Below are 27,931 nucleotides of genomic sequence, written 5' to 3' on the forward strand. Positions count from 1 at the left end.
TATATAGCCTGAGTCCAAAGAGGACTCCATGCAGTGGCACTAAAAGAGCACACCACCCCTAAAGAAATTCAAAGTGTCTTCGTCGGTTGGAAAGGTCATGGCCACTGCTTTCTGGGATACATAGTGAATTCTTCTGATTGACTACAATGAAAAGGATAACCTCTATAAAAAAAGAAAAGAAAAAAGATCATCTTGGGAAGAAATTTTCCAGCGACGAAGACAAGAAGAGCGCAATTCAAGCCTTTTTCGACGACAAAGACAAAACAATTTTTTTCGAAGGTATAAATAAATTAACCCATCGATCTAATAAATGTATTAAAATTAAAGGAGAATACATAGAGAAGCAAAAAAAAATCCGTTTTATTTCTTACTTTTTAGCTCCCCCCCCCTATTCCGCGAACTTTTCTGGCCCAACCTAAAATTACAAATATTTCATACCGCAACATACGTTCTTACGTACCTACCTATTAAGAAAAGCATAGCTACTTCGTAAAAAAACAATTTTCATTAAATATTTTTGTTGGATATTTTTAAATGTAATTCACTAGGAAAAAACCTTAATAATTGGCAACACCTGACACAATTGTTATGAATTAACATCAAATTCGGAGATAATGATACACTCGCAGCATCCAATTTGAGACGCGGATGTGTTTTAGTACGTTTTGTCTCTAATCTCGAGTATTTATCATGTTAAGCACGTAATTCCCAAATTTAACAACAACCTCGTAAAATTCTAATTCAACCAAATTTTTTTTATTCAATTAAAACATAATATTATTTTTTATATCAGCAAGTATAATCTAATCTACCTTTTTATTAATTTCCTCAACGTTTTAGTAAATATTTTTCTTAACATACGATAAATTATTTATAATTTTGTACATACGTGTCAATTATTGTATGAAATATATTTCTTAAAGAATCTGTATCAGTAAATTTAATAAGCACTATTTTATCTGTTCTTTTCTCTTTTTAGTCTGTGAGATATATGTATATCAAGTATTTATTTCATCACCAAACATTGTGGTATTTCGTCATTATGAACCAGAGTGGTCAACATAATCAAATATATATATCAAGAAGGATTTTATGATATAACAGCATACTTCTTACATTTCTAGTAAAAGTTTTCATCATAAGTTCCTATCGTCACCATACACGAAATGTTCCTCATTTTTAACTCAACAATTAATACTAGGTATGAATGAAAACTTGCTAACGCTCCGTATGTAGTTACGATGAAGAGCCGGGAGTAGTGATATAGAAGATGAATGTCTTCGTTATGTCGATACTAATCGCTATGACTTTTCATAACTTTTGTGTATTAAGTTTTAAGTAAATTAAAAATTTCGAGCGTCCTTTCAATAGGAAAATAATTCTAAGATTGCTAATATTCTACTAGGCTCATGATAAAATGATGCCATTGGTCTAAACTGTCATAACTTTAAATAAATTACGTAAATTGAATTCATTATAGGATGTATTCCAATCACAACGTACATTACTTATCATGAGTATTTATACAGGATCCATTATGAATGAAAGCAGCGTTGTATGTATCACAGAGAAAAAATTCGATAAAAGCAATACATTGCGTGTTCATAAAGAACATTATTTAATTGGTTCAAAATTAACGGGGAATGTATTTGAAGTGTTATAAATTTCGCTATTGTGAAATGTCATTGATCGTGATACCGAAGCGTGTTGTGCGTTGACCGATGCGCAAACTGCAAAGCGCCAGTCGACGTTTCATCCGGAACGCGGCTGCACGCGCTTCAGATTCCAAATTCATTTCAATTCATATTTGAATTTCGAACTGATTCGAAGTGACAGTGTCTGAAAAGAGGATTTATTTTATATTTACGTTTTTGGTCGTCTGGAGGTGAGTTTATTTTATTTTCATTAATAATATTAATACTATAATAATTAGATTATTTGGTTATCTAATTTAAATATTTAAATAAAATTGTGTATAATTTTTAATTAATAAAGCATGAAAAAGCAGAAACCAAACCGATCATTAATTTGTACCGATTATAGTTTTTATTGAAAGTAACATGTAATGATTATCATAAAGAAATCTTTTATAATTAATTGTCTAATAAATAAAACATATATGTGTAATAAGATAATACAATAAAAACAACTGTAACTTATAAATAGTATTTTAAACTAATTTTTCTTTTTAATCATATAAAAGATATCAACGCATGCTTAAAAAATGGTCAGCAAATTAAAAAAAAATGTCAAATTTTTAACTAAAATTGCATATACAACATAAATTTATTTAAATTACCCTAATTTCAAAAGATTTTTAATAGCTTTGATCTCAATTTGAATGATAAAATTTTATGTAAAAACAACATTGTTGACGTCAAATTATCCTGCTTTTGTAATTAATTCACATAAATTATAATAAAATACACTCAACATTCAAGCAATAAAAAAATATTTATAAATTACTGGAATGCTACCGGTTATGAATTAGTTAAGGGAAAGAATTTAAATTTCCATAAAAAAAAATAACGAAAACAGATTATTACTTTTGACGAAAACTTTTAATGATAAAGTTATTATAATTTTTAATCTTTATTAATAAAAAGCCTTTAATATAAATTAATTCTTACAAAGAGAAAACTTTAACAGTTCTGTGTTCTAAATTTGAAATTTACCCGAATTTAAAAAAAAAGAACAGCATAAAATATGTTTATCTATATCTACACCTTTTCGTTCTATATTTTTTTTAACGAATTTGTTACAGCCAAAGGCATTCACGTATTTTAAATTAAAATTAATATTATCATTCTTAGGAATAAATTTTATTCATAATAAAACTTTACAATACTGGATTTAAAATAATGATTACATTGGTTTAGATTTTTATTAAATGATTAATGATTCATAAAATAAACAGAACAATTTTAAAATATTTTTATAACATTAATTCTTTGACCAAACAATTATTATACATTATAAAAACTATATAAGGCAGTGGGAAAATAAAAAAAAAACTTATTGTCTATTTCTTAGAACACAATCAACTTGTACGAATTAATTCTTATTTGCATGTACTCCAAGAAAATCCGTTTGTATTAATGGTGTATTACAAAACATTATATTTTTTTTACTATATCTATATTCAGAACATTTGCATAACTAATTACATATATATAAAAACTTTTTTGTGTAATTCTTTTTTTCTTAATTCAAAGCACTTTAAAAAGTTTGTATATCGACTTCATTTTTGTTATTACCTACACTTGATATTCAGTTTAAATTTTAATTTCAATTCGGTGCTAGCATGGTCGAAAATGTATCGATATAATTTGCATGCAAATTAACCATTGCTGTTTTTGAACGCGTGAATGTTAATGAGTTAGCAAAAGGTGAAGCCGTGTGCAGAGAACAGTTTTTAACGAGTTTTTCATCAAGTTACGTACAACTTTCTCTGTATTTGCGGAACCGGACGATAGGAATTGTTGTTCGATTGTAGATTTTATCGATTTCAAACAACATTACTTGCATTATCACTGCCAAGATATCTGGTGTAGGCATTTGTTAGGTCAAGTAAACTATAAACATATGTAAGACTACAAATGCAAACAAAGTTCGTTCATTCAAAGTTCAACGACCTAAGTCTGAAAGGAATAGAAATTCTCAGGAATAATTCGTAAAGGTACAGGTTTCCTTGAAATTTAAGTTTTAAAACTTATCAGCACCATATTGTTGACTGGCAAGAGGTCAAATTACAAAAACTGGTTGTCGATTTGTTACTTTAAGGTGTCATATAATAAAATGATACAAAATTGTTTCTTTGATTCCAATCAACTTTATTTAACGTAAACAAATTATTAAGAGAGGTCCCCTTAATCTTATACCATTGAGATCTCAGATCATTATATCGGATTTAATAATTTATTTGTGTACTTTTATGTTAAAACCTAATTAATAATTAGGTTAAAAGATTATAAATTATTTATATAGTTATAATTTTATATTTTATAATACAACTCTCCGTTTTACAAATACGAAAGTATCGACAATTCGATTATAAAGAGCCAGTGTGTTTCGCAATAGTAATGTAAAAAAAAAACTAATGTACTTGCTTTCTCCAATAAATAATTGAAATATACAGGGTGTTATAATGTTGCAATTAGAATATATTAAACATATATTTTACATTTCCACACCTTTATTATTTCTTTTATTCTGATATATAATATATTATATTTATTTTGTTATAATATAATATATTTATTTCTTTCAATGATTAGTTTATAATCTACAGGTGTTCCTATAAAGTCTGTAATATTAACTATAGTTACAAAATGTAACAAGAATAACTTTAAAAGTGTTAGGAAAATCTCACAATATAACCGCTATATATAACCGCTTTCAAATTTTCGATGTGATTTCAAAATGTTTTTTCTCATATGGAGAAATTTCTATTTTTATTAGTATACGTAAATTCTTTTGCATGTAGTATATTTTATTTTATATATTAATTTATAATGATATTTATTGATAAGTAATCTCGATTTACAAAATTCATTTATGTTGTTGTTAGTCTTATGTATTGATTTATTTAGTTTCAATTGGCTATTTTAAGTACGTTATTTTTGATTGCTAAATTTATATAAAAAAAAAATTTTTTTTTTTCTTACCTTAATTGTTTTGAATTTTTACATATATATATATATTGTTTATATTCGTACAAAATTATCATCCACGACCCAAAATTTTAAACCCTAAAGAAATTTCCAGAGATTTTCATAAAGATATCGTTATGTTACTAAAGTCTTATCTTTGATTATCTTTACGGCCATTACGGAGATCCATTTTGGCGTGCCTATGATTATGTATATAAGTATAGTATTATATGAATATTTATATCGTACAAGAATTTAACTGACCTTGCTAGTATAATGTAACCTGTAATACATAGATTGCAACCATAGACAACTTTCATATTGTAAGTACATCACATGTACAAACAATACTGTTAATAATAGACAAAAAATGTTCATAATCTTGTCTATGATTTTAAAGTTCTAATTATCAGCGTAGGATTGTTAGTAGGCGTCTATAAACAATATCAATCATTCATAATGGAAACATTAAAATTATAACATACATAGAAATTTCATATAAGCCTGATAAAGATTTCTCTTATAAAGTAAAATAACTTCCGTATAACTTAATGGCCAAGTTGAGATGTAGATCGTATCTACACTGACGGATCTATATAACAAAAGCCTATAACGTTTCCAAAAGATTTAAACTAGCACTGACAGCGACTTTACTTAAAAAATATATGAAGAAATAACAATTTTATTGCTCCTCTGAAATATTAGACAACATCAAATTTAATGTAAATTTTAAGCTAATACTTTGTCATTCGTTATATGATATAATTAGGAATTTTTGACTGAATATAATTTATTTTAATAGGCTTTATTGTAGTATGTTAAAGCCGAATCTTAACGTTAATGTTCGATTTTTGAATTCGAAACTTCTAAACTGTTGGTATTTACTATTTAGTCAAGTAAATTCTTAGTAAATGTAGAGTTCTCGGGTTCTCAGCTTCAGTATATTTACTACAAGTAAGCACTCTCAAACTATGTACCATTTTTTAGTTCATAAATCTACCTTGACATCACTTTCGAAGATATTTCTAAATGAAAAAACTGTAAACGTTTCGTATTTAGCATGTCGATGCAAAACTTGTAGTAGCATTTCCATGACAACGAAGTTTCTACACAAAAAACAACCTAATCTGAAGGCAGCTCTAGTAGGTTCATTTTAAAGTTGGTTAGGCAGAGAGAAGAGCTTGGACGGTGGAGGTTAGTGTTTTTCGTGCGTTAGATAGTGCCTACACCTGGCTGGGAAGTTGTGTATCTTTTGGATTCAACGTAACTGATGGGACCTCCTCAGTTTGAACATGAATATTAATTACATAAAATTTCATTAGAGTGAAGCTAATTCAGTTCAATCACATATTCAATTATTAACACTTCATGCTCGTTTGTGTGCCGCAAATTGGACATGTGTATTAACACTAACGACGTCTCCATACTGCGGTATATTTAAGTTGTTTAAAACATTTTTTACCAAACAAACTATCCTCGAATTTGTTTGAAACAAGACTATGTTTGAAGTTATAACTTATAACTATTTATATTCGTTAAAAAATAATTACAACAAAGTCGCTTATAACAAAAAAATATAAATTATTTGTTAATCTTTTGTTATAATTCTTCAACTTTGTTATTACGTAAAGTCAAAACATTCAAACTCTAACAATTATTCGGTATAACTATTAAGAGTCATAAATGTTATAAGAATATTACTTTTAATAATAACTTTAATACTTTTTGTACAAGTTATAAATCATTCTGATTGTTATGTCAGAATACGACAATGATGAAGTGGGTCATGTTAAGATTCATTCGATCATATAATCGTACATTTGTTTCTAATGATTTAAGATAAGAACTATTTTAAACGTTCAAAAACGTTAGCTTTGAACTAAATTATGGTTATGAGAATTTTTACGTGCATTGCAAAACGCACTTCGTAAATCGGCGGTGATAATTGACTTATCTAAAGCTTCTTTGTTCAGATGAGGTCGTAAGATAATGTATACGTGATTCAGAAAGAAAGTATCAGGTATGTTGATTGTATTGACACTTTATATGTATATAATATTTTATATATATGAATATGTGACTTATTTTAAGATTGTTTTAATACTCAGCAAGGATAAAGGATACCTTGTGTTGGAAATTTTGCCCATGGGCTAAATGACTCCGACAAGATTACAAGGCTTCGACCACGCAATTATTGATATTTTTCCCGTTTGAGTTCATGTAATGTCAGGTTGCTCGCATTTTCTATTATTTATTTAAATCGCCGAAGAAATGTTGGTACCTTTCGTGTATTCCATCGTTGGTATGTAGAGGAATATTTTAGCCTTTAAGAGAATATTCGATATGAAGTTGTTGTGATACCCCTGTCATTTCATTTTCGTCCTTAAACCTTAATCCAGTAATTCAGGAGCAATTTATTTCAAGAGCTCGAGTGTCAATTATTCTTTCCAGTTGCAAAAATCTATGGTCGCATTCGCCCTTCTTGAGGTTTTACCTCCGAGATACATTATGAGGTGTTTAATGGGTCAATCATCGAAATTCCTACTTGATTCTTTGAATGTATATTATATTATTAACATCAGATGGAAGGAATAAACATAAAAATATTATATTTAAATTAATTTACATGAAAACAAGAAAAATATCATTCATAAGTTATAACAAAAGAGCATTAGCATTGTGGGAAACACACACAATAGACGGTTTCACTTTCTGCTATTTAGGAAATGTAAATCTATTAAATATAAAATATTGTTTAAGTAGTTACACAGGGTGCGTTCCACGGTCAGTGTGAGGTGTCATTACTATTTATAGTAATCTGCTTAGAAATATATTTTAATAAAAATATGTAAATAAAATATGTAACTGATAGCTAAGAATTTAAGATTGCCTCGATATTAGGATAGTAATGTCCTTTCAAGTCCAGAATTGATGCGTAGGTCCTATCCCCCTCCCCCCTATATGATAACGTTATCAAAGCCAATTAGGCTTACAGCTACAGTGAAATCGAAACTAAAAAAAAGGATAGTAATGCCATGCTATTTATTATGTAGTATCAGGTATCTTCTGGTTCACACAACCAGGTGTTTGGTCCTCGGAGTCAGCAGGTTTACTCCTCACGATACTTTATCCATACAACGGTGATCTCCCTACGATGTTCGTAAAATTTGCATTATACATAATTATGTACATATGTTACGCGTACTACACAAAGTAAGTATGTTACAAGTTCTAATTTAAATAATAACACTATTCGTCCTATGTCTTATAAAAGAATGTCGTAATGATGACGCTTGCAAAAAGATTTAAATTTAAAATTTCGGGCATAGTCTAAAAAAATCAAATAAAATTCCAGATAAATGGAGTAAAAAATTTAAAATCTACAAATTGTCTTGTTTGTACTTTTGACATATGTCAAACATGTAATAATGAATATTTAAAATTCCCGCCATTCGACTTTCTCATATTATGTCACACTGGTAATCGCTTCCTTATCCTTGTAATGGGATGAGGCATCAAGAATTACGTCAGAAATGCTTTTATTATCCTAAAGACAATAATAAATCTTAATCAGTGTTTTACTAAAGGACAATTTAAAAAAAAGCTCTCTAAAAATGTCTAGTCATACTTTGAAAAGCTTTTATATATATATATATTTTTTCCCATATATATATATATATATATATATATATATATATTTTTCCCATTATAATAGTTAAATTAAAATTCTTTTTCGATATCCATTACAAATATTTTTTAAGTGACACGTTTTTCAGATAAAAAATAAATCAAATAAATCATTGCATTCGCGTTTACATCAAGATAATGTTAGATATTTAATCATGCTGTCATCGCAGACTCCATTTATAAGTGATATATAAAAATATAGCATTAAAAGAGTTAGTAATAAACTTCGACTTTGATCGCAATATTATTGAGATAGGTTAGATACATTATTATTTTTTCTATAGACTATATAATATATAAAAAATGTTTGTAACAAATAAGGCCTATATATTACTTCTTCGATTATTATATTCAGTCAAAAACGATGGCACTAAGATTTTGTCAAAATTTTTATCAGTTGACAAATATAAATGTCAACAATAACTTGAAATGTCACATTTCTATGATAATTAATAAAAATGATCTCAAATTTAATAAGTTAATAAGTAAATAAATAATAATTTCATCGTTACTCATACATAAGTGTGAAACAAGTAGAGTAAAACATTGCGTCAGTGTTTTCACTGCACTTTCATTTTCGGCACGAGACGAGCACAGTGCACACGACTGGAAATAGTGATGGGGCGATTTTATAATAATTAAAGATCATTAAACATAAATATCGGTTATTACGTAGTTAGCCATCGGCATGTGCATGACATTGTGTATTATGTTAAGATGAAAATCATTAATTATCATATATTTGAAATTCTATTTTAATATGAATTATTCGTTTAATTATTATTTTTTTATCAACATTTTTTTTTTGTAATATTGCTTAACTTTGTTGTAATAAATGTTACACTTTACTAATTTGGACCACAAGGTTTCTTTCTACGGATTTTTTTTTTCTGACATAGATTTCAGCATAATTTGGGTCGTTATTTTTTACTTAATACATTCTATTTCCTGTTATTATCTGATAAACATTACATATAATGTTACGTCGCCATCAAATACTAAGATTATTATCATTATTTTTACATTCAATTTATTTCCAGGAAACAAATACGATCACGTTCTTTTATAATTGCTGTTAAGAAGTATATAACGTGACTAATGCAAAATGTATTTTTAAGTTAAAACAAATATCTTTGGTGAATATCGAATAACAAATTCTATTAATGATCTCGTTCACAAAAGTTTGATGCTAATTACAGAAATTCATGTTTAGAAATAAAATTTCCTACCAAGACAAAAAATTAAATACACTATAACTAAATGTTATGTGTTAAATAGTATTATCAACTCTTCATTTATTTATAATAAATATAAGTGTGGTTAAATAGAAGCTAATATGATAAAATAAAATAAAAAATGATAACCTCTAAATATGGGTAAATGAAATTACCATTTTCTGATGTACTATGCGATTTATTATCTACATTCTGGTAAATTTTAAAATGGATTATAAAAAAAATAATAGGTTTATTTAAATGTGTACTCGCTTAAATATATATGATTACTCTAAATATGTTGCTGTCATTGACAAGAATTTACAATAAAGAGTGTTGCCATTATAAAAATATTGGTCGAGGTTCGAGTCACGAACTGACTACATCCATATTTAATTCATGACATATTCCTTTTGCTGACTATAAATGTGCAAAGGCTATATGTGTGTTGTATTAATTTACACAGAGATCGCATTCTCACACTGCGACACTTGCACGATAATGTCATGTACCAACTGCTCAATGAATTGAATATATTTTTTGTTTAAAGATATCAATTATTCTTCTTTTTTTTAATGGCAATACTAACTTTCAGATTCCATATGTAGATTGGGTACTAACCAAACTAATTGATTGAAATTTCTTAAACCTTATAATATTTAAATATATAATTGTGGGTTGTAGTGTAGGTTTTGCTTCGTAATTCTGAGGACAGATTTAACTTTTGAAAGAAAAAAACGTAATTTAAAAAATAATTTTTTAGTTTAAATCAATTCAAGATACTTAATTGTTCCATTACCTTAATTTAAATAACAAAAATATATTTTAAACAACAATATTTATCAAAAAGTTTGTACTCCAAGAAGCTCATGCATTATTGAATCAAAATACAAGAATCCAATGCATGTTTATTTAGTTTTCTTTACTATTAAATCTATTGCGTTAACGGAAATAATATGGCACGAGAACTGGTTATTACTTAACACTTACTATAAAATATAACCGCACAAGTATCCTACATACAGCCGATATTAAACCTCTTCTGCGATTTTAACTACTATGGAATGCTGTTTTTCGACCTATATTCTACATATAAATATAAAGAAAATATTAAAAATATATTTTATATATTTTTTTGTATATAATATTTGCAATTTTTTAAAAATTTATATACCAATATATGGAAGAATTGTAATATGGCTTATATATTATTTTTGTCAAAAATATGTGTATTGTGTAGTATTGAAAATATTCATATATAATTTTTATAGTATACTTCTAAAGAAATTCTCAGTACCATCATTAAGTAATGCTCCAGGCATACATTTATTAAAAACTCTGAGGTCTATTATCAAAAATCTACCATAATAATTGTTCCACAGGGATCACTATACAATAACATATTCAGTTCAAACTTGTTTCTAATTTTAAATAATCAAATATTTAATTATTCAATTCATACGAGCCAGTTAAATTCATTAAAGCTATCGGTAAACGAATGCAATTGCAACATGACATTGTACAAAGGGAACGGTTCAGAGCAGAAAGTGCAATCGAACCGGTTGAATTGAACCAAATCGAACCAAAAACAGTTGGCACTACAGTTTCAAGTGCTGCCAACTTAAAAACAATTAACCTACATAATAATTTTTTAATTTGACAACACTTTTATCGTGAAATTTATTATCTTTATGACGTAAACATTCTCAAATTTCGAATCCTATTTATATCTGTTATTCTGTCTTTTAAAATACAGCGAGCCTCGTTCATAGCATATGATTAAGTATGAATCGATGACTAACGAACGGAATTTAAAAGTAATCTATTTTAGTTTCGCAAGACGTACCTGGAATATGAATTATGTTCCGATTTTCATGTACATAACAAGTAGGTCTATTCAAGTTATATACTAAGGAGTTTACAATGACATTGTTTGTTTTAAATATATAAAACGTTTTTTGAGCATTTAAAAAATTAAAGTTGTTTTTTTACCGTCTCGAGTTATATGTGCTTATATAAAACAATGTTTCTTTTCGTGTAAAATTTAATTAATTTGTAATGTTTTTTATATAGCTGTTTAATAAAAACATAACTTTAATGAAATTATTTATGCATTGGCTGTCTGTACCTGTTATATAGTGTTCTATATGTCGGCCGGTTTGTTACATAAAATTACGTAAACCTGTCCGACGTTCACGTGACTCTGTAATTAATCATTGCATACTTTTAAGGCCCGTGTCTTTATTGACATATATTAACTTAAACTTATATCTTAACCGTGTCTTTATTGACATATATTAACTTAAACTTTAATCTTAACTTAACCTATACAAGTTGAATTTAAATAATAATTTTAAACTATATTAATAGCTGTACCATAGAAACGAACGTGTTACCTAACGTCTAAAAGTTAAGTAGCGTGAAGGCAACATTCAATTATGATTTATGGATACGTACAATCGCTGGTATTACTTTAAAATGGTTCGTGATTAAAAAATATATACCGCAATTTTATCGTATTATCACAATTTGAATAGTAATTTGTCGTTTTGAAATGATGCTGTGTAAATTATGGGGCACTTGATTATAGATCATGATATATGGACAGTATTATGAGAATATTCATTCGTATTATAGTATTATAAAAATGACTGTTTCTCAATAAAAGTTGTCATGTATATATAGTTATATTTTTATGATTAACAACACACATATGTGTATTTAAATAAGAGTGGTTTGAGGGCGTTAGGCGTAACACATAGGAGAGGACAGACATATCTGGCTTGTATGTATAAAAAATGCTCTTACAGATATTTAATATCTAACGCTTTGTTATAATAAGTATATTATTTCCGCTAGAGGACTCGAAAAAATTTGAAACCCTTGATAAACAAAAATATATATATATATGAATTTAATTCTATGGCTATACAATAAAACTATCGGTTACACAAAGAAAACAATCAATCACACTTAATATTGTTAGTGCAATAACTTGCACAGTGAGTGTTGGTTCATCTGTTCCTAAATAAAACCTGTTTTAGTACTTTTGTAACACAACACGTGTGCTATTAAGAATATACTGCGGTATATGATTGTTGATTATTATTTTTTTTGACAACCCTTAACACGAGTTATCGTAGTGAAACTAAATACGTAGCGTTTTTTGTTTCTCACTGATAAAACCTCGTACGTTTAGTAACAAGGTATATTAATGTAAGACAGAATTAAGCATAGTATGACTTTATTAGGTATTAAAGTATCCAAAATGTCACTATCATTACTGGTCACGTTTCACAGAAACATTCCCAATTTACTGAGTTTAACATTAAACAGTACGAATAGATATCACTGAAGGCACTTGCATATATTTAGGATATTCATATAAAAAACTTACGCCGGACCTGACCAAGGAAACATCACACAAAAATTCCGTGTCACGTAATTATTTCATAATTTTACCGATAATATATTTGTATCATGACAAATCTATATTTTTAATATTAATATTCACTTAAAGTAATTGAGGCAGATATGTCTTAACAGACAGACATACATTCGCATTTTAATTATTAGGAAGAATAGAAATGTGTGACATTGATTCGACTGCAAGTTATCAATAAGAACTCGTAACCTAAGTGGCTCAAGTTTATTACATTTGAAAGTTGTTTTTTTTTTTTTATCTTAATAACACATTACTGGTAATGGCAAGGTATTGAACTGATTTCGTTTATTATATGTATTTAAATTACATAAATACTTATTTAACGGACTTAAATTACGATTTGTCATGTAAAAAGTTTTTATTGTTACGTAAAACGACCTAATTGGAACTCGGCTACAGTTCGATAGCATTGTTTAGATTTAAATTAATAAAAAACTCATGAAAGCCCGTTAATTATACAATAATTCTGTATTTCTTTATCGTCTAGTATTCCTGAACTATTTTTGCTAAAAAGAACATCGATTTTTTTAACTGGAATGCCATCAATTTACATATACGACTAAAATATTTTTTTAAGTTTATTATTATTTTATTTATCCAATATAAATCAAATGCGAGTAATTATATAGAAAAGTAGAAAAAAAGAATTTACATAAAAACAAAGGCTTATAAATACAATAAAAATGTTCTCTATATAATCACTTATAATTGCTACAACTGTTCTTTCATTATGTATGTCATATTTTTATATAGATAAATAAAAAAATTGATCCCTCTCATAAAAAAAAACCAATAAGTCAAAGGCCGAACATTTAAATAATCTTGAAATTCTAAAACTTTTTTTACGTCGGCGATATAAAAAAAAAAACAAGAAGAATTAATTTTAATTAAGGTAAAAACGAAAAAAAAGTCAAAAAAAATATTATTAGAATATTCTTATTACAATCCTTTTAAATATTTTAAATTTGGTTTTGGAAATCACAAAACCTATTACCGCCTAAAGAAATAAAACAGAAATTCTTAAACTAGTTTAATATAAGCAAAAAAAAATTGAAATTAATACTCACTTATCTATACTTAGGCTTTTATTAGATATCATTATAAAAATATTATTAATATACGTATAAAATATGTTTACATTACGAAAGAAAATCGTAAATATTAAAAGTTTTATCAAAATCAGTTCGATATTTTTTGCGCAATTGATTTATAGATTCACTGAATGAACAAACCTCCACATATTGTATTAGTTAAGTGGAATATAATATATATTATGCAATAATTCGATTAAATTAAAAATATGAAATAATCAATAATAAATAAAGCCTATATCTTTTAATATATTCAATAAAAAATATAAATGGCGTTTGCAGTTTTAATGTACCGTTTTGGTTAGATATATAATCTGCAAACTTCTGCAAAACAATCATAACAGACGAGTGATTTTAAATTTCACATACCTATAATTATTTATTATATTTCCTTACGGAAAATATATTGAGTTTGAGTTTACTATCTTGTTTGACATATAATGATATTAAAAAATATATATTTATATAAAAAAATATATGTATATGTCAAATGTTTGGCGGGAATTTTTTTTTTTTTGGAAAAACGGTAGTAAATTCGTAAATAAGTGATTTGATCTTTGTCAAGGCGTATAGTTTTATTTGTAAACAATCACTTATCTTTAATAAATAAATAGAATATTATTACGTTTGTTTGTATGCAGTTCAAATGTCAATAGCACTTTTGTTTTGTTACAGATAATCGCTGGACACGATCTTGGACTCCTTGTTCGGAAACTCTTTGCTGTCGACTTCACGATATGACAGTACAGAATAGTCTTTGAATAACCGTGTTTGGAATAATAGGAAGTTTTTAGATCGGTTAAAAAAATTATGCAGATATAATTTCTCCAAAAGATAAAATAAACATATCATTATGGGGTCATGGAAACTGTGCGTGTGGATATTGTTTGTGGTTGTGTGTATCCTTGGGAAGATATCAGGTCTTGATAATGGGTTGGCATTGACCCCTCCCATGGGATGGCTGGCTTGGGAGAGGTTCAGATGTAACACGGACTGTAAGAATGATCCTGATAATTGTATAAGGTAATATACAAGTATATATATATATATAGTTTCAAATATAATTTCAAATTATAAGAATGAAATCGCCAACCCGTCTTGAGCAAGCGTGGTGATTAATGCTCTAACCTTCTCCATGTGAGAAGAGGCCTTTGCTCAGCAGTGGGCTCCTATAGGCTGATGATGATGATGAATATATAGTTATCTATCAAACAAAATGTAAATAAGATTCTAAGCAGATTCTTCTCAATAGAATACATTGTTTGTACTATTATTTTCATTAGAATGATTTAATTTAGATTTAGATTTTAAATGGCATGCCAAACTAAAATTACATAGAAGGTATATTGATCCATATTGTAAATCAAATTAAATGTCACTAAGAACAACTTTTAAAAGACCCCTTCTTGCAGCGACCGTCTGTTCAGAACGATGACGGATATTCTGGTAGCCGAGGGTTATGCTGCAGCTGGTTACGAATACGTGAACGTGGACGACTGCTGGCCTGAAAGAGAGAGAGATCCGAGGGGGAAGCTTGTACCTGACAGAGAACGCTTCCCTTATGGAATGAAGAGCTTGTCTGATTACGTGAGTAATATATATATAAACTAACAAATGACATACGTCAATTATATTCAATCTGTCTGGATTGCGTTACAATAAAAAAAATGGACAGCTTTGAGGGCAATAAAAAGGGTTTAAAAAAAAATTATGTTACATAGCGTAACATTTAAAAAGTGTTGGGATTTACATACTCCAATTTTCAGTATACTCATCCTTTTTACGCCCACTTTCATATGATTTAGTTTAAATTCTAAGCGTATATATAATTTGCGTCTGTATCAAATCCATTAATTTCTATACTTCATTGGACTTATATATATGGTGTAATGTGTTCATTGTGCGTGTCTATAATTATTGCGTGTTCAACAATCCGCACTTGACATTTGTGAAGAATTGTAAAGCATATTGTATGATGTATTTCAATGACATAATGAGCGTACATTGATCCTAATCGGAGACTATTTTATCATTTAATTGTACAGCCTCGATGTACTATGTACGTTTTATTAAGTATGAATGTTATTATCATTGTTTTCACAGATTATATAAAAAACTTTGACATATATTATTGTTTGACAGCAATGAAGTAGTCAAGTTGGCAACGTAGTTTGTTCAGTAATATTTGTTGTCACGTTTAAAGGATTTTAACTTAGCTTGTTCGTCCAATGAATAAAAACCTTGACATTGGCAAAATTTTCCACGATTCCAGTCCGAATGAAGACAGCTTAAAAAATCTTGGGAAAAGCACATATATGGATATAGGATCGATATAAGTTAAGTTTAAAAGTAATTGATATAAAACTCAATATATTTTGACTCTATCAAACAAAACCATGATTCAGTATCAGTATGAATCTTACAAAGCAGATAGATTGTTTCCAGGTAATAAAAAAATACTTTAACAACGTCATAACCATGATTCTATAGAACTTTCATGATGAAGATGAATGTTTAACTTCGTATACAAAGTTGCGTCATTCATTCGTTCAATTGAACATAATAGAATGACATAAATCGGTCTCTTAGCCTTACATCATTGTTGGATTCAGTTCATGTGAGTTTCTCATGACCAAAGAAATTGCTTGTTCGTTTGATATACGACTATGAAAGCAATTTTTTTATTGTTCCCTACGATAATGCAAATTTCACTTTACATTATATTAGTGATGACTTTACCAGCTTTAATGTTTGAATGAATGTATTTTTTCAAATTATTTGACTTAAAGGATTAAATGTCCTAAAATATGTTCGAGAAGATATAGAACATATTACTATAATATATATATTTAAGAATTTATGAGTAAAATCATGGTTATATAAAATATTTTATTGTAAAATTAGTCAATTATGTCAAAAAAAAACCTTTCCTGCCATCTTTCAAGCCACAAACCTATATTTTAGACGATTTTAATACACAAAGACTAAGGTAAGGTACTAATACTTTAACAGTAAAAAATGTATAGTGAGATCAATTGTCGTGATAAATATTATTGTACAAGCGAACCGGCATACAAACGTGAAACTATGCGAGAATGGATGTATGAGACTTGAGTTACGAAAAAACTTCTCAACTTTTTTTTTATTCTCTTGACAGTAATGTAGAGCGTATCATAACATACAGCCAAACATTTACATAATAATAATAACCTTTTTGAACACATAATAATGATTTGATGAACATTTTGACATAAAAAGTTATGAGGTAACGAACAAAAAAAAAAACACAGACGAATTTATAACCTTCTCCTTCTTTTGAAGTCTGTTAATAACAAGTATGTAAATAATAATAATATTTTTTTTACTTTGCATTTTGGGCATAGATTAACATGAATAAAAATTAAGACTACTATTATCTTTGCACGCGAATATAATGAGATAACAATTGTAAACATCATTAATCTTCACAATATTTACAGTTAATTTTATCACAAGATCAAACTTCACCCTTATAACCCGCCCCAGCCTCGTGCTCCTATCTTGGCGCGATTTAAAATCTTTATCTGTCAATCAATTATTAATTACATCACGTTATTTACGTTGTCGCGTGAAACATGTATGTAATGTTTTATATTTTTTTGTTAATATAATTTTCCAAGTAAAAACGGTATGCTAGATGACAACGCTAAATAGATATTTTTTGTTGACACATATATTGCAGAATCGAGTAATTGTTTTTATAAATAAAAATTTCTATTCGATTTTGCATTAAGATGCGCCACATAGTTTATTTCGTAATGGTTGCCGAAGCGTTTATTAAATATGTAATACATACATATAATTATAATAATTATATCATAACGAGTTCTCGTCTCTAGACTGTTGTTTGCGTAAAGATTTGTTTCATTTCATATGATACAGCAAACATCATTTCAATTTTAAATATTAAATAAAATCGATTACGAAAAAGAAGGGCATTAATCGATTTTACATTTTGTCACAAAAATAGTATTTTTTTATAATGAATATGTCGAATGGAACAAAGGTATTGTAAGATAATATTCTTAAAACTAACGATATCGTCAAACGCCTGGAGGCGAGTAAGAGTGAAAGTGGTCCCGATCAATTTAGTGTTAGTCGAATTATGTGCCACACAATCGCACTTGTTGTAATTCAACGCTTTTACTTCTATTATTGTTGTCAAAATACTTCACGATCCCGCCAAAGAAAGCGATGCTGGATTTAAGAATATTGTGTCGAAATTCGTAACTAATTCAATTGATTTTTTGTTCACGAAATTTCAAGTGCTATTTGATTTATGGGAAGTTTGAGCTAACTCTACATTTATAATGCTTTTCATTGAGTATATTTTTTTTAATATCTGTATACAAAACCGTTGACCAAACAAAAAAATTGTCAATATTTTCATTGCAAATGAATTCGCACTTTATAAGATCAATGAACTGTGTCAACAAAATGTCGGCCGACACTCAGACAATTAGCACCTTGTTTTTAAAGCAATTTACCGCTATATGCCTTTTTATTATTAATTATATTGAGACGAATCTCTTTGTTTTTAATTTAAATTCACCAATCTAAAGTTAAAATATCCAAGTTCTGAAATTAAGTTTCGATTTTAATTGTTTGTTATTTTTATGTATGACTATAATTTCATACACACTCATATAAACACTTACACAGAAAGGAAACGAAATTACTTATGTACATTCGACGCATAAAGACGAAACTGGGTGATAAAATTAGTATAATAGTGAAATTCCATGTTACAAATCTTTCTTTAAAAAAAACATATAAAAAATCGTTATTTAAGCAATTTATATCATATCATATGATATATAACATAATGAATTTTTACGAGCGATGTACACGAAATACATTAAAAATGCCAACATTCATTTTGAATTAATGTCTTCCTCATTTCATATGGACCAATTTGTATTAAATTTACGATGTATCGATATTATAAAAGTTAAAATGTGATTGTTACATCACTAAAATATTATTTCACACTTGAATATTAATTAGTAAACTGATGTGAACTGCCTATACATTTATAAGAAATCACCCGAGAGGCTATATCTATAAATAATGTCCTATCGTAGACGAATCCAGTAGCATAGATATAGAAAATAATGACTTGTTTATTTGCTTGTCAATTACTAGTCTTAAAATTTATATAATCTTGTACAAACATCTTCATTACCATAAACAAATAATAATACAACCTCTTAGCCTGCTTTCGTCAAATCAGACGTTGAGATCAAAGTGGCGTCTTCTCGGTTAAAGCGGTAAATTGGAGGGAAACTTTCTTTGCCTCACTGGCTTGGAAAAACACGGAACTGACCTAATATTTATATCTATAAAGAATTTGATTTTTATTCAGATGCATAACGTTAGGATTATTTTCAAATACATCTTTACTTTTACAGAATTTGAATATATTTTTTATAAATTTTCTTGCTAAAATAAACTTTGAAAGAACAATAAAGACTTGTACCTATTGAGTAACCTAAAGACTTATTTACATTTAAAGTATGATTAAAGCTACTGCTATATTTGGTCAAAACTATTACAATTTGACCCTGAATCCATTACAATTAATTTTATTACAATAACGATGGTTATCTCGTGAGAATCGTTCGTAGGCGTAAGTATTGCGATACCACTTCATTCGTTAATTCAAAATAGGTCCATGAAGGTGTGTCTATGTAGGTTATAGTTGCTCGTTATTCATTGTATCGTTAAAGGTTGTATATAATTGATATATGGCTGAATAGTTTGGATTTGTTTTGATATAAATTTTATCTATAATTCTTTTTTTTAACTATGTGACGTAATAGTCAAATGTTCATGAATATGTCTGCTATACGAATCGAAAAGTGTTTAATTAAAATAGTTGGATAAAACATATTTTAATTTGCGAATTCGCTAGAGGTTGTATTAAAAGGATATGTTATAATATTCCGGTTGACTAGAACCATTCAATGTCGTTATGCTGCCAAATTACCGTGAGAACAAGTGATTCATTGCAACTAATGGAGGTCGTTGTAAAAGTTGAAAAAAGTGTAACAACCAACCGACAACTGGGTCAAGTGTACGGCTGAATTAGAATATCATTAACTTATAATTTCCTTTTTTTAATTACAAATGTTTTATGCTACGGTGTCAATATGAAATGAGAGAGAATGTCAAGTTAAACAAGGTTTGGGCATTGTCAATAGAGACGATATTTGGCATGGAACTAATAAAATAATTCAATAGTATAAGTGAAAACTATTAAAAACCATGAAAAGAAATTTAATGAAATATATTTTATACACAAATCAACCGTAACAGAATATTTTCACCCAAATACATACATAATCTGTGCAGCAAAAGTTCTTTGTCTGTATATAAAAAAAAAATTGCAACGTTTAAAAAATATCTCGCAACTGTCCAAATAACATTTCAGACCTCATTATATCACAATCGCGTTACGAAATGGCCCTTGCTATGCGAAAAGTTTAACAATGATAACACAATGTACATTACCTGTTTGTTTTCGTGTAATATATGTACATGCATACATATCTTTATATCTCGACCTTAGTGTGAAGGGGCGTGAGAAACGCCTTTACTTTGCTCTGAATAGTGTACGACATTTAAAGGCATTTTAATATACGGTAAATTTATAATAAATAATGCAGTGTACACACTCATTATGTATGTCAATTTGAAAAGGTACATATTTTATTGATCTTACTAAATAAAGCTTTTCAGGCTTAAACATATTATATTGATTATATTTGACACAGTTTTTTTTAATTTAAATTCTATTAATTCTCCCATAAAACTAAGCTAACATATATATTTATAGAATATTTTATAATACTGGCCATGTTTTTGTAAAAGAAAGCTCTCTAATATTTTATTGTTCTGCGTAATTTTTGATTTCCCTCTTATTTTTTTCTATATAAGTCACTTAGTACAATCATATACTATTATATAGAGGTACGTAATTGGTTGTACTTAAAATACTTTCCAACGACCGTGACTAATACTTATCAAGTACTTTATCGTATACCGATTACTATGCTTAATATAAAACATAATTTTGGACATTCGAGAGACTATGTTCCAGTCTCTATAGTATTATAGAAAAAAAATTATGTGTGTAATTATTTATTATATAAAATTAAACTATAATTTAAGTTTCGAATAAAATTCATGATATATTTTTCACAGCAAACAACCTAAGGTGAACTTTTAATATTGGGGATGTTTATATTATTAATATTTACAAAAGGAGGTAATATATATGTCAATAGTCTGTGGTTAGCAGATTGGCATATATTAAAACTATATAAAATATATATATATAAATTAAAAAGAGAACTATGATCACATCACATTATCAATATGTGTAATTAATAAAACATTATTTAATTATAAAAGCTCATATAAATATTATTACGTATTTTTCAAATTTAAAGATTCCCATTGAAAAATATTATCTATATCCCATATTCATCAATGCATTCGTTTCGATTGTAAGTATTTGCAAGCAAAAGGAAATAGCAATAAATGTATGCGCTTTAAACCTCAATGGCAGGGTATCAGGAAATCGTTAAGCGTTACTTCAGTGGCCGGCCACTGGTTTCGAAAACCGTCAGCCGATTCCAATTTCCCACGTTAGTTGCGACAGTGGTTGTAACGTCTAATGGTCTTGGTTGCGACGTTGATGTAAAGGACACTAGACCAGGTTTTTTGTGACCGAATTCATGTATGTGTTGGGGGAATAGTTAAATTAATATTCTCGTTTAGAAGATGCGTTAGAACGCGAGGCTCGGACGAGTACGTTTCACAAGACATTTATCTAATGCTCGTAATGAAATGTTGATAATTGAAATGATATTTAATAAGAAAATCTAAGGCTTTGACGAGTATTCGTTTATTACGCTTTTTTTTATTATTTTAATATTTATTTGAATAAAGTAATATATATATTTTTTTGGTTTTAAGTCTCATATATTTGGTTGTATGCTGTGACTGCTAATCTATCGTTTCATTTTATTGTGCTGTATCGTGCTCTCCGGACCGTGTATAAAGTCGATATGTTATGTTATTTCTCTTCCTTTCGTAATTTTTTTTTTATAATATATTAAAATAGTGCTCATGATATGTCAAGGAAGTTGTATGTTTAAATAATTTTACGTTGTCTATCAATCTTTAGTATTTTCGAATATAATTACATATAGCAAGGCTTATAAATAGGTTAATTCAGAAAATATTTATTTCATTCTCTCTATTTATTGTTAACACAAAATATTTAGCACTCGAAAGAAATATATAAAGAATATCTTCGAAGATTTTCCCGTTTTATATTCACATGGATCCATAATGCTGATAATTAATTTCTCTTTATTTTAAACGAAGTAATCTATGTTTATATTAAAAACTATGGTTCATATTAGTCTAATAAAGAAATGTTAGGCTTATTTCGTATTATGTTATCTGTGAAGGACTCATCACGACCTTGATATCAAATGCTTAGAGATGATGTTCTCTTTTAAGTCTCGTTTCTTCGTTTAAAGAAAAAATTATAATCGTTGTATGATTATAATTATATATAATTTATATAGCTACCATAACTCCTATGATTATTTCGTTTATATTAAAATTATGTTATATATTTTGATCTTTAAGTTAAGTTATATTTTCAAAATCATTAACAATTTCCCTAAAATGCATACACTAATATTTACTATATATAGGTATTTTAACATAACCAATTTCCGCGTTTCCGTTTCCTGATTTCGCGTAATTGATTTATACCGAGAAACAAAAGGCAAAAAACTTTTACATACTTGTAATTATAACCAAAATATATGTTAAGGAATTAAAAAAAAATGTGTTATTATGTATTTATTTATAAACAGAAATAATATATGAAATAAATATATATTCATTCTAAAGAAATACCATTTATCAATAGATAATCGATTATCGATAATCTCATTTTAATATAGACAACCCTATTGGTATTGTTGCTCAACATGCCGCTAAGTTTTTGTGCGTATAATTAAAGCTAAGATAAAGATTATTACAACGACGCCATTAAAAATTAAACGGTCTCTCATAATGATAGGATTGTTCTTGTATATTAGCGATTTAATCTAGTTTTTAATAAACAAATCTGTTTTATGTTTCACTTAATCATTATGACTTAAGACGTTACTATGGAATAAAATTACCTACATATTATGTGTATTATATATCTGTGGAATTAAAAAAATAAAATAAAATTGACAATTAAGTTTAAAATTAATGTTTTATTGTAACTTATTGGAAAACATTAGCATTCTTAGATTATGCCTCGTTTATTGTTATTTGAAAAGAGTTGCTCATAATGCAGTGTCTTCGTATTTGAACCTCTTTAATGCTATTGATATAATTATATAAATATAAGTGAATGATTTTATTAAATATAAAGCATATACGTTATTTTCATCTTCATATAAATTGTGATTCCTTATGTATATTTAATTTTCTTTGTTTAGGTACACAGCAAAGGTTTGAAGTTTGGAATTTACGAAGATTATGGCAACTTCACTTGCGCCGGATATCCGGGTGTTGTCGGCCATCTTGCTGGAGGTATAAATATATGAATTATTCTAATTATAACTCATATGAATGAAAAATGTATGAAAAGATAAAAGTTATAGAAATAAAAATATTGACGGCAAATATTTAACCTAATAATAATATTTAAAAAAACTTGGTTATTTTAGTACATAAAGGAAGTATTTCGACATCAATAAAACTATTTGAATGAAACTAATATATTTCGCATATACTACGCGGATTTTATTACTTTAAAACTACATAATCCCGACGTTTCGGTTACTTTTCAGCGACCGTGATCACGGGCAGACGAGTACATCTCGTAGTATATCCGAAAAAATATTAGTTTCATTTAAATGAATAAAACTCGCGAAAATCTTAGATCTCATTATCAATAAAACTATTTCATCAGAGATGTATTTAGTAACGGCATCGTTATTGCCATTCAGTGTATACTAAAATCTGTTCTCTTTGATCTTATATATATTTTAATAATTTTGATTTAAAAAAATCAATAAAACTGTAAAGCCTAAACCTACACCTTGCAAGGTAAAAAAAAGTTGAGATATTTTTATGAACAGTGACTAAAAAAGCTTATATTGTACCAAAGAAATAGTTATCTAATTTCATTTAATGTAATATTAGTGAAACTAATAAAAAAAAACAAATCAGAGACGTTAGCATTAGGCTAATTTTGGGCTCATCTAAAACCAGCCACATCGATTACCTAAAAATTTTTATAAGTAATCATTAATTTTAATAAAATGTAGCAAGTGTATTGAGTTAGATATTATGTAAAATAAGCGTGCAACCAACATTTAGACAGCTTCCTGTGTTGACTCCTCACGCCATGTTGGTCGGCATTTGATTACGCTACTAACAACTTCCTAATGTTGGGAAACTCACTTTAGAATGACTGTCATATATATTATTAAGTGTCAATTGTGGTATAATATCAAATGAGACGTTTGAGATACATTCCCAGACGAATCGCCGAAGTGTTATTAACTTAATATCAGTTATTTATTTGATAATAGCAAAAAATATACGTTAGTCCGTTTGAAGAATAATTTAAGACGGGATAAATGAAATCTATTTTAATTGTTTGCATTATATCATATAGATATGGGTTTCAAATGAAAAACAATGAGATCTGAAGATCAGAAATTTTTCTGCTAGAAAAACTAAAAAACTGTTTGTCTGAACGTTTGCATTACTGGCGGTAGGTCGTACTAAGTACATCAGTATTCAGTAGTTAATCACGCAATTAATCATACAATGTTCGAGCGCGGCCTGTCATCTCTATAGATCATCGCTTAGTCATAGATTATAAGATACCGTACAACTAATTGTCGTGTCGAGTCTCAGAAGTCAATTAATGTTAGTACAAATTACCCTTGTCTATTCTACATTTTATGGCGATCGAAGAAAAATCATCAATACAGATTCTTGTGTAAGAAACTATTCTTTTATGATGCAAATGTTAATTATCCTGTATATATGAAAAAGTGTATGATACATTTTTTATTGTCCTGTTTATTCCTCTGTATCTTTTTTTGTTCTCGCAATATTTAAAACAGAATTTTTAATAAGTTGTTTTTTTTGTCTCGTTTTCATCAAAGATATTCCACACATTGTTGTGATATTTTTCGTGATGTAAAATTTGTTCTCAGATGCCTCAACATTCGCATCTTGGGGAGTTGATTATGTGAAGCTGGATGGATGTTACGCTCTGCCAGTTGACATGGACCACGGATATCCTGAGTTCGGACGACAGCTCAACCTAACTGGTCGCCAAATGGTCTATTCTTGCAGTTGGCCAGTCTACCAAATATACGCTGGCCTTCAGGTATTTGCAAAATATGGAATCAATAATAGTTTTCAGTGTCCATTGTTGTCCTAAACGTGGAATGGTTTAAGATTTTGTCTGTGCTGTTTATTAATTTAATCTTTGATCAGATCTAAAATTAATCTTATTAAAAAAATCCATTCAAGAGCTTGCAATAATTGATATTGTAGTTCAAATTCTATCCGAATCTGACCTTCAAAATATGTCCATAGCCAAACTTTTCGTCGATCATCGAGCACTGCAATTTGTGGCGTAACTTTGACGACATCCAGGATTCTTGGGCTTCCGTGGAATCTATCATAGACTATTACGGAAACCACCAAGACGTGATCGTTCCCAACGCTGGACCAGGACATTGGAATGACCCTGACATGGTGATTTGAATTTTTGGCCATCTTATATATATTTTGCGGTTCAAGTATAATATAATTGGGTTAATATTTCGTTAAAGATACAAAAGTTCTCATTGTTATATTCGACCATCATTAAACAAGGTCTAAGGATGAATTTTATTCCTGAGACTTTGTATGTGAAAAATATAAAAACGTCTCCACAAATCTAAATTGATGATCACACATTTTCAATCATCATTATTGTCCACATCAAGGTTTGATTTAGCAATTCAAATTTTAAATTCTAAGTCTTAGCAAACAAATATTTTCCAGTTAATCATTGGAAACTTCGGTCTATCATACGAGCAAAGCAAGACTCAGTTCGCGATATGGGCCATACTCGCCGCTCCGCTGCTGATGAGTGTTGATTTGAGAACCATCAGACCCGAATACAAAGCGATACTACAAAACAGGAAGATCATAGAAGTGGATCAAGATCCGTTAGGGATACAAGGCAGACGGATATATAAGGTACATGATGACTAACTAAATAACATTACGCGCAAAAACAAAAACATGTACCGAAAAAAATAATTATTTTCTTATATAGGTGCGTGAAGGTTTTTATAGATAATCATCCTTTTTACGTTGAGCTGATAAAATCACTTATAAATTTTTTCAAAACATCACTTATTTTTGGTCCAAAAATTGTTCCTATAGGCGAAGAACAATGTGATTATTTTTCAATAATAAAATTAAAACACAAAAAAATGTCTGAATCGCTTGAAACAAATAATTATTTTGTCTTATATGTCAACGATGTTCCCAAAAAAAAGAATCTGCCACAAATATGTTCGAGCATAAAATAAAGGGTCCTCAAATCGTTTTTTACCATTACAATAAACTTCCAGCATCGCGGCATCGAGATCTGGTCTCGTCCGATCATTCCCATCCACGGACAATACTACTCGTATGCCGTGGCTTTCCTCAACAGACGAACAGACGGCACGCCGTCAGATGTCGCCGTCACACTCAAGGAGTTGGGACTCAACAACCCCGCCGGGTACAGAGTCGAGGTAGGAACTTGGTTTATAGACCTTGGGACATAATAATTATATGAGTATCTTCAATTTGTTTCGTCCAGTTGTATGAGAATTAACTTTATATTTATATATTTTTATATAGTATTGTAGATATATAAATAAATATTTTTAAGGTGCCTATAAATTTCTTCAAGAGTGTAAAAAAAATTGATGTTTACTTATGGAGTAATTGATAATATAATGTAAATATGTAAAAGCAGCAAAAGTTGCTTAAATAATTGTTAAATAATATAATGTTATATAACACAAGCGGGCAGTAATTATTATATAAGATGAAACATATAAGAAAAATGCTAAGAATTTTTTTGATTTCAGGATTTGTATGAAGACGTTGACTACGGCGTGCTGTCTCCGGCGACCAAGATCAAAGTGAAAGTCAACCCTTCAGGTAGAAAGTGTCTCACTAAATTGATTTTTATGGAATATTTAATGGCTTTCTTTTATACGCTGCAACGATAGGGAGCTAAAGACGGTCTGAGAAGACTCAGACCAAAGAGTACTTTAACTTTAGTATCATCTATCTTGTAACAGATATTAAAAAACAGAATATTGCTCTCACAAAATACTATATAATATATATGTTTGTACAATGCACATGTTAAAATGGCAATTTATATTGAATTAAATATATGTATATAGTTAATTGTTACTCTATACTTAATGACTTCATTTTATACCGTGTTGCTTGATATGCAAACAAGATTATTTTAAAATTCTAATGATACGTGTTTTCGCAGGTGTTGTCATCCTCCGAGCGGACGCTCAACCTTCATACGCATATAACGCCATACCGACACGGACGCCATATTCACCACTTAATGATGTGTTCAGACTTCGCAAGTGATCTAGATCACATGCAAACTAACGCCATCTAGCGGTCTTAATGTATTTTAATTATAGCGCCATCTGTTTATATATTTCGTCACTTACCCCT

The 27,931-nt window shown here is 28.5% G+C and overlaps 1 protein-coding gene across 2 annotated transcripts; it reads left to right on the forward strand.

Annotated features, from left to right (window-relative positions):
• The first annotated feature begins 1,725 nt into the window (after positions 1 to 1,725).
• Positions 1,726 to 27,931, forward strand: LOC116774534 (alpha-N-acetylgalactosaminidase). Of its 2 annotated transcripts, none has more exons than XM_061524899.1 (10): positions 1,726 to 1,885; positions 14,765 to 15,112; positions 15,502 to 15,676; positions 23,650 to 23,743; positions 25,387 to 25,562; positions 25,775 to 25,936; positions 26,228 to 26,425; positions 26,806 to 26,970; positions 27,313 to 27,388; positions 27,735 to 27,931. In XM_061524899.1, exons 2-10 carry the CDS (start codon positions 14,943 to 14,945, stop codon positions 27,839 to 27,841), a joined length of 1,323 nt encoding a protein of 440 aa, XP_061380883.1. In that variant the 5' UTR covers positions 1,726 to 1,885; positions 14,765 to 14,942; the 3' UTR covers positions 27,842 to 27,931. The 2 variants fall into 2 exon arrangements, with proteins under 2 accessions (XP_061380883.1, XP_061380884.1); XM_061524900.1 differs by having other exon boundaries at positions 27,313 to 27,385.

The sequence above is a fragment of the Danaus plexippus genome, chromosome 26 (genome assembly GCF_018135715.1).
Source record: "Danaus plexippus chromosome 26, MEX_DaPlex, whole genome shotgun sequence".
Classification (NCBI taxonomy): domain Eukaryota; kingdom Metazoa; phylum Arthropoda; class Insecta; order Lepidoptera; family Nymphalidae; genus Danaus; species Danaus plexippus.

Bases quoted from the DNA above. Each gene is read 5' to 3' on its own strand.
- LOC116774534 (XM_061524899.1), top strand. From the start codon at position 14,943: ATGGGGTCATGGAAACTGTGCGTGTGGATATTGTTTGTGGTTGTGTGT. The intron at 26,426-26,805 runs GTACATGATGAC...ATAAACTTCCAG, and splicing joins AAGGCAGACGGATATATAAG to CATCGCGGCATCGAGATCTG. The intron at 26,971-27,312 runs GTAGGAACTTGG...TTTTGATTTCAG, and splicing joins CCGCCGGGTACAGAGTCGAG to GATTTGTATGAAGACGTTGA.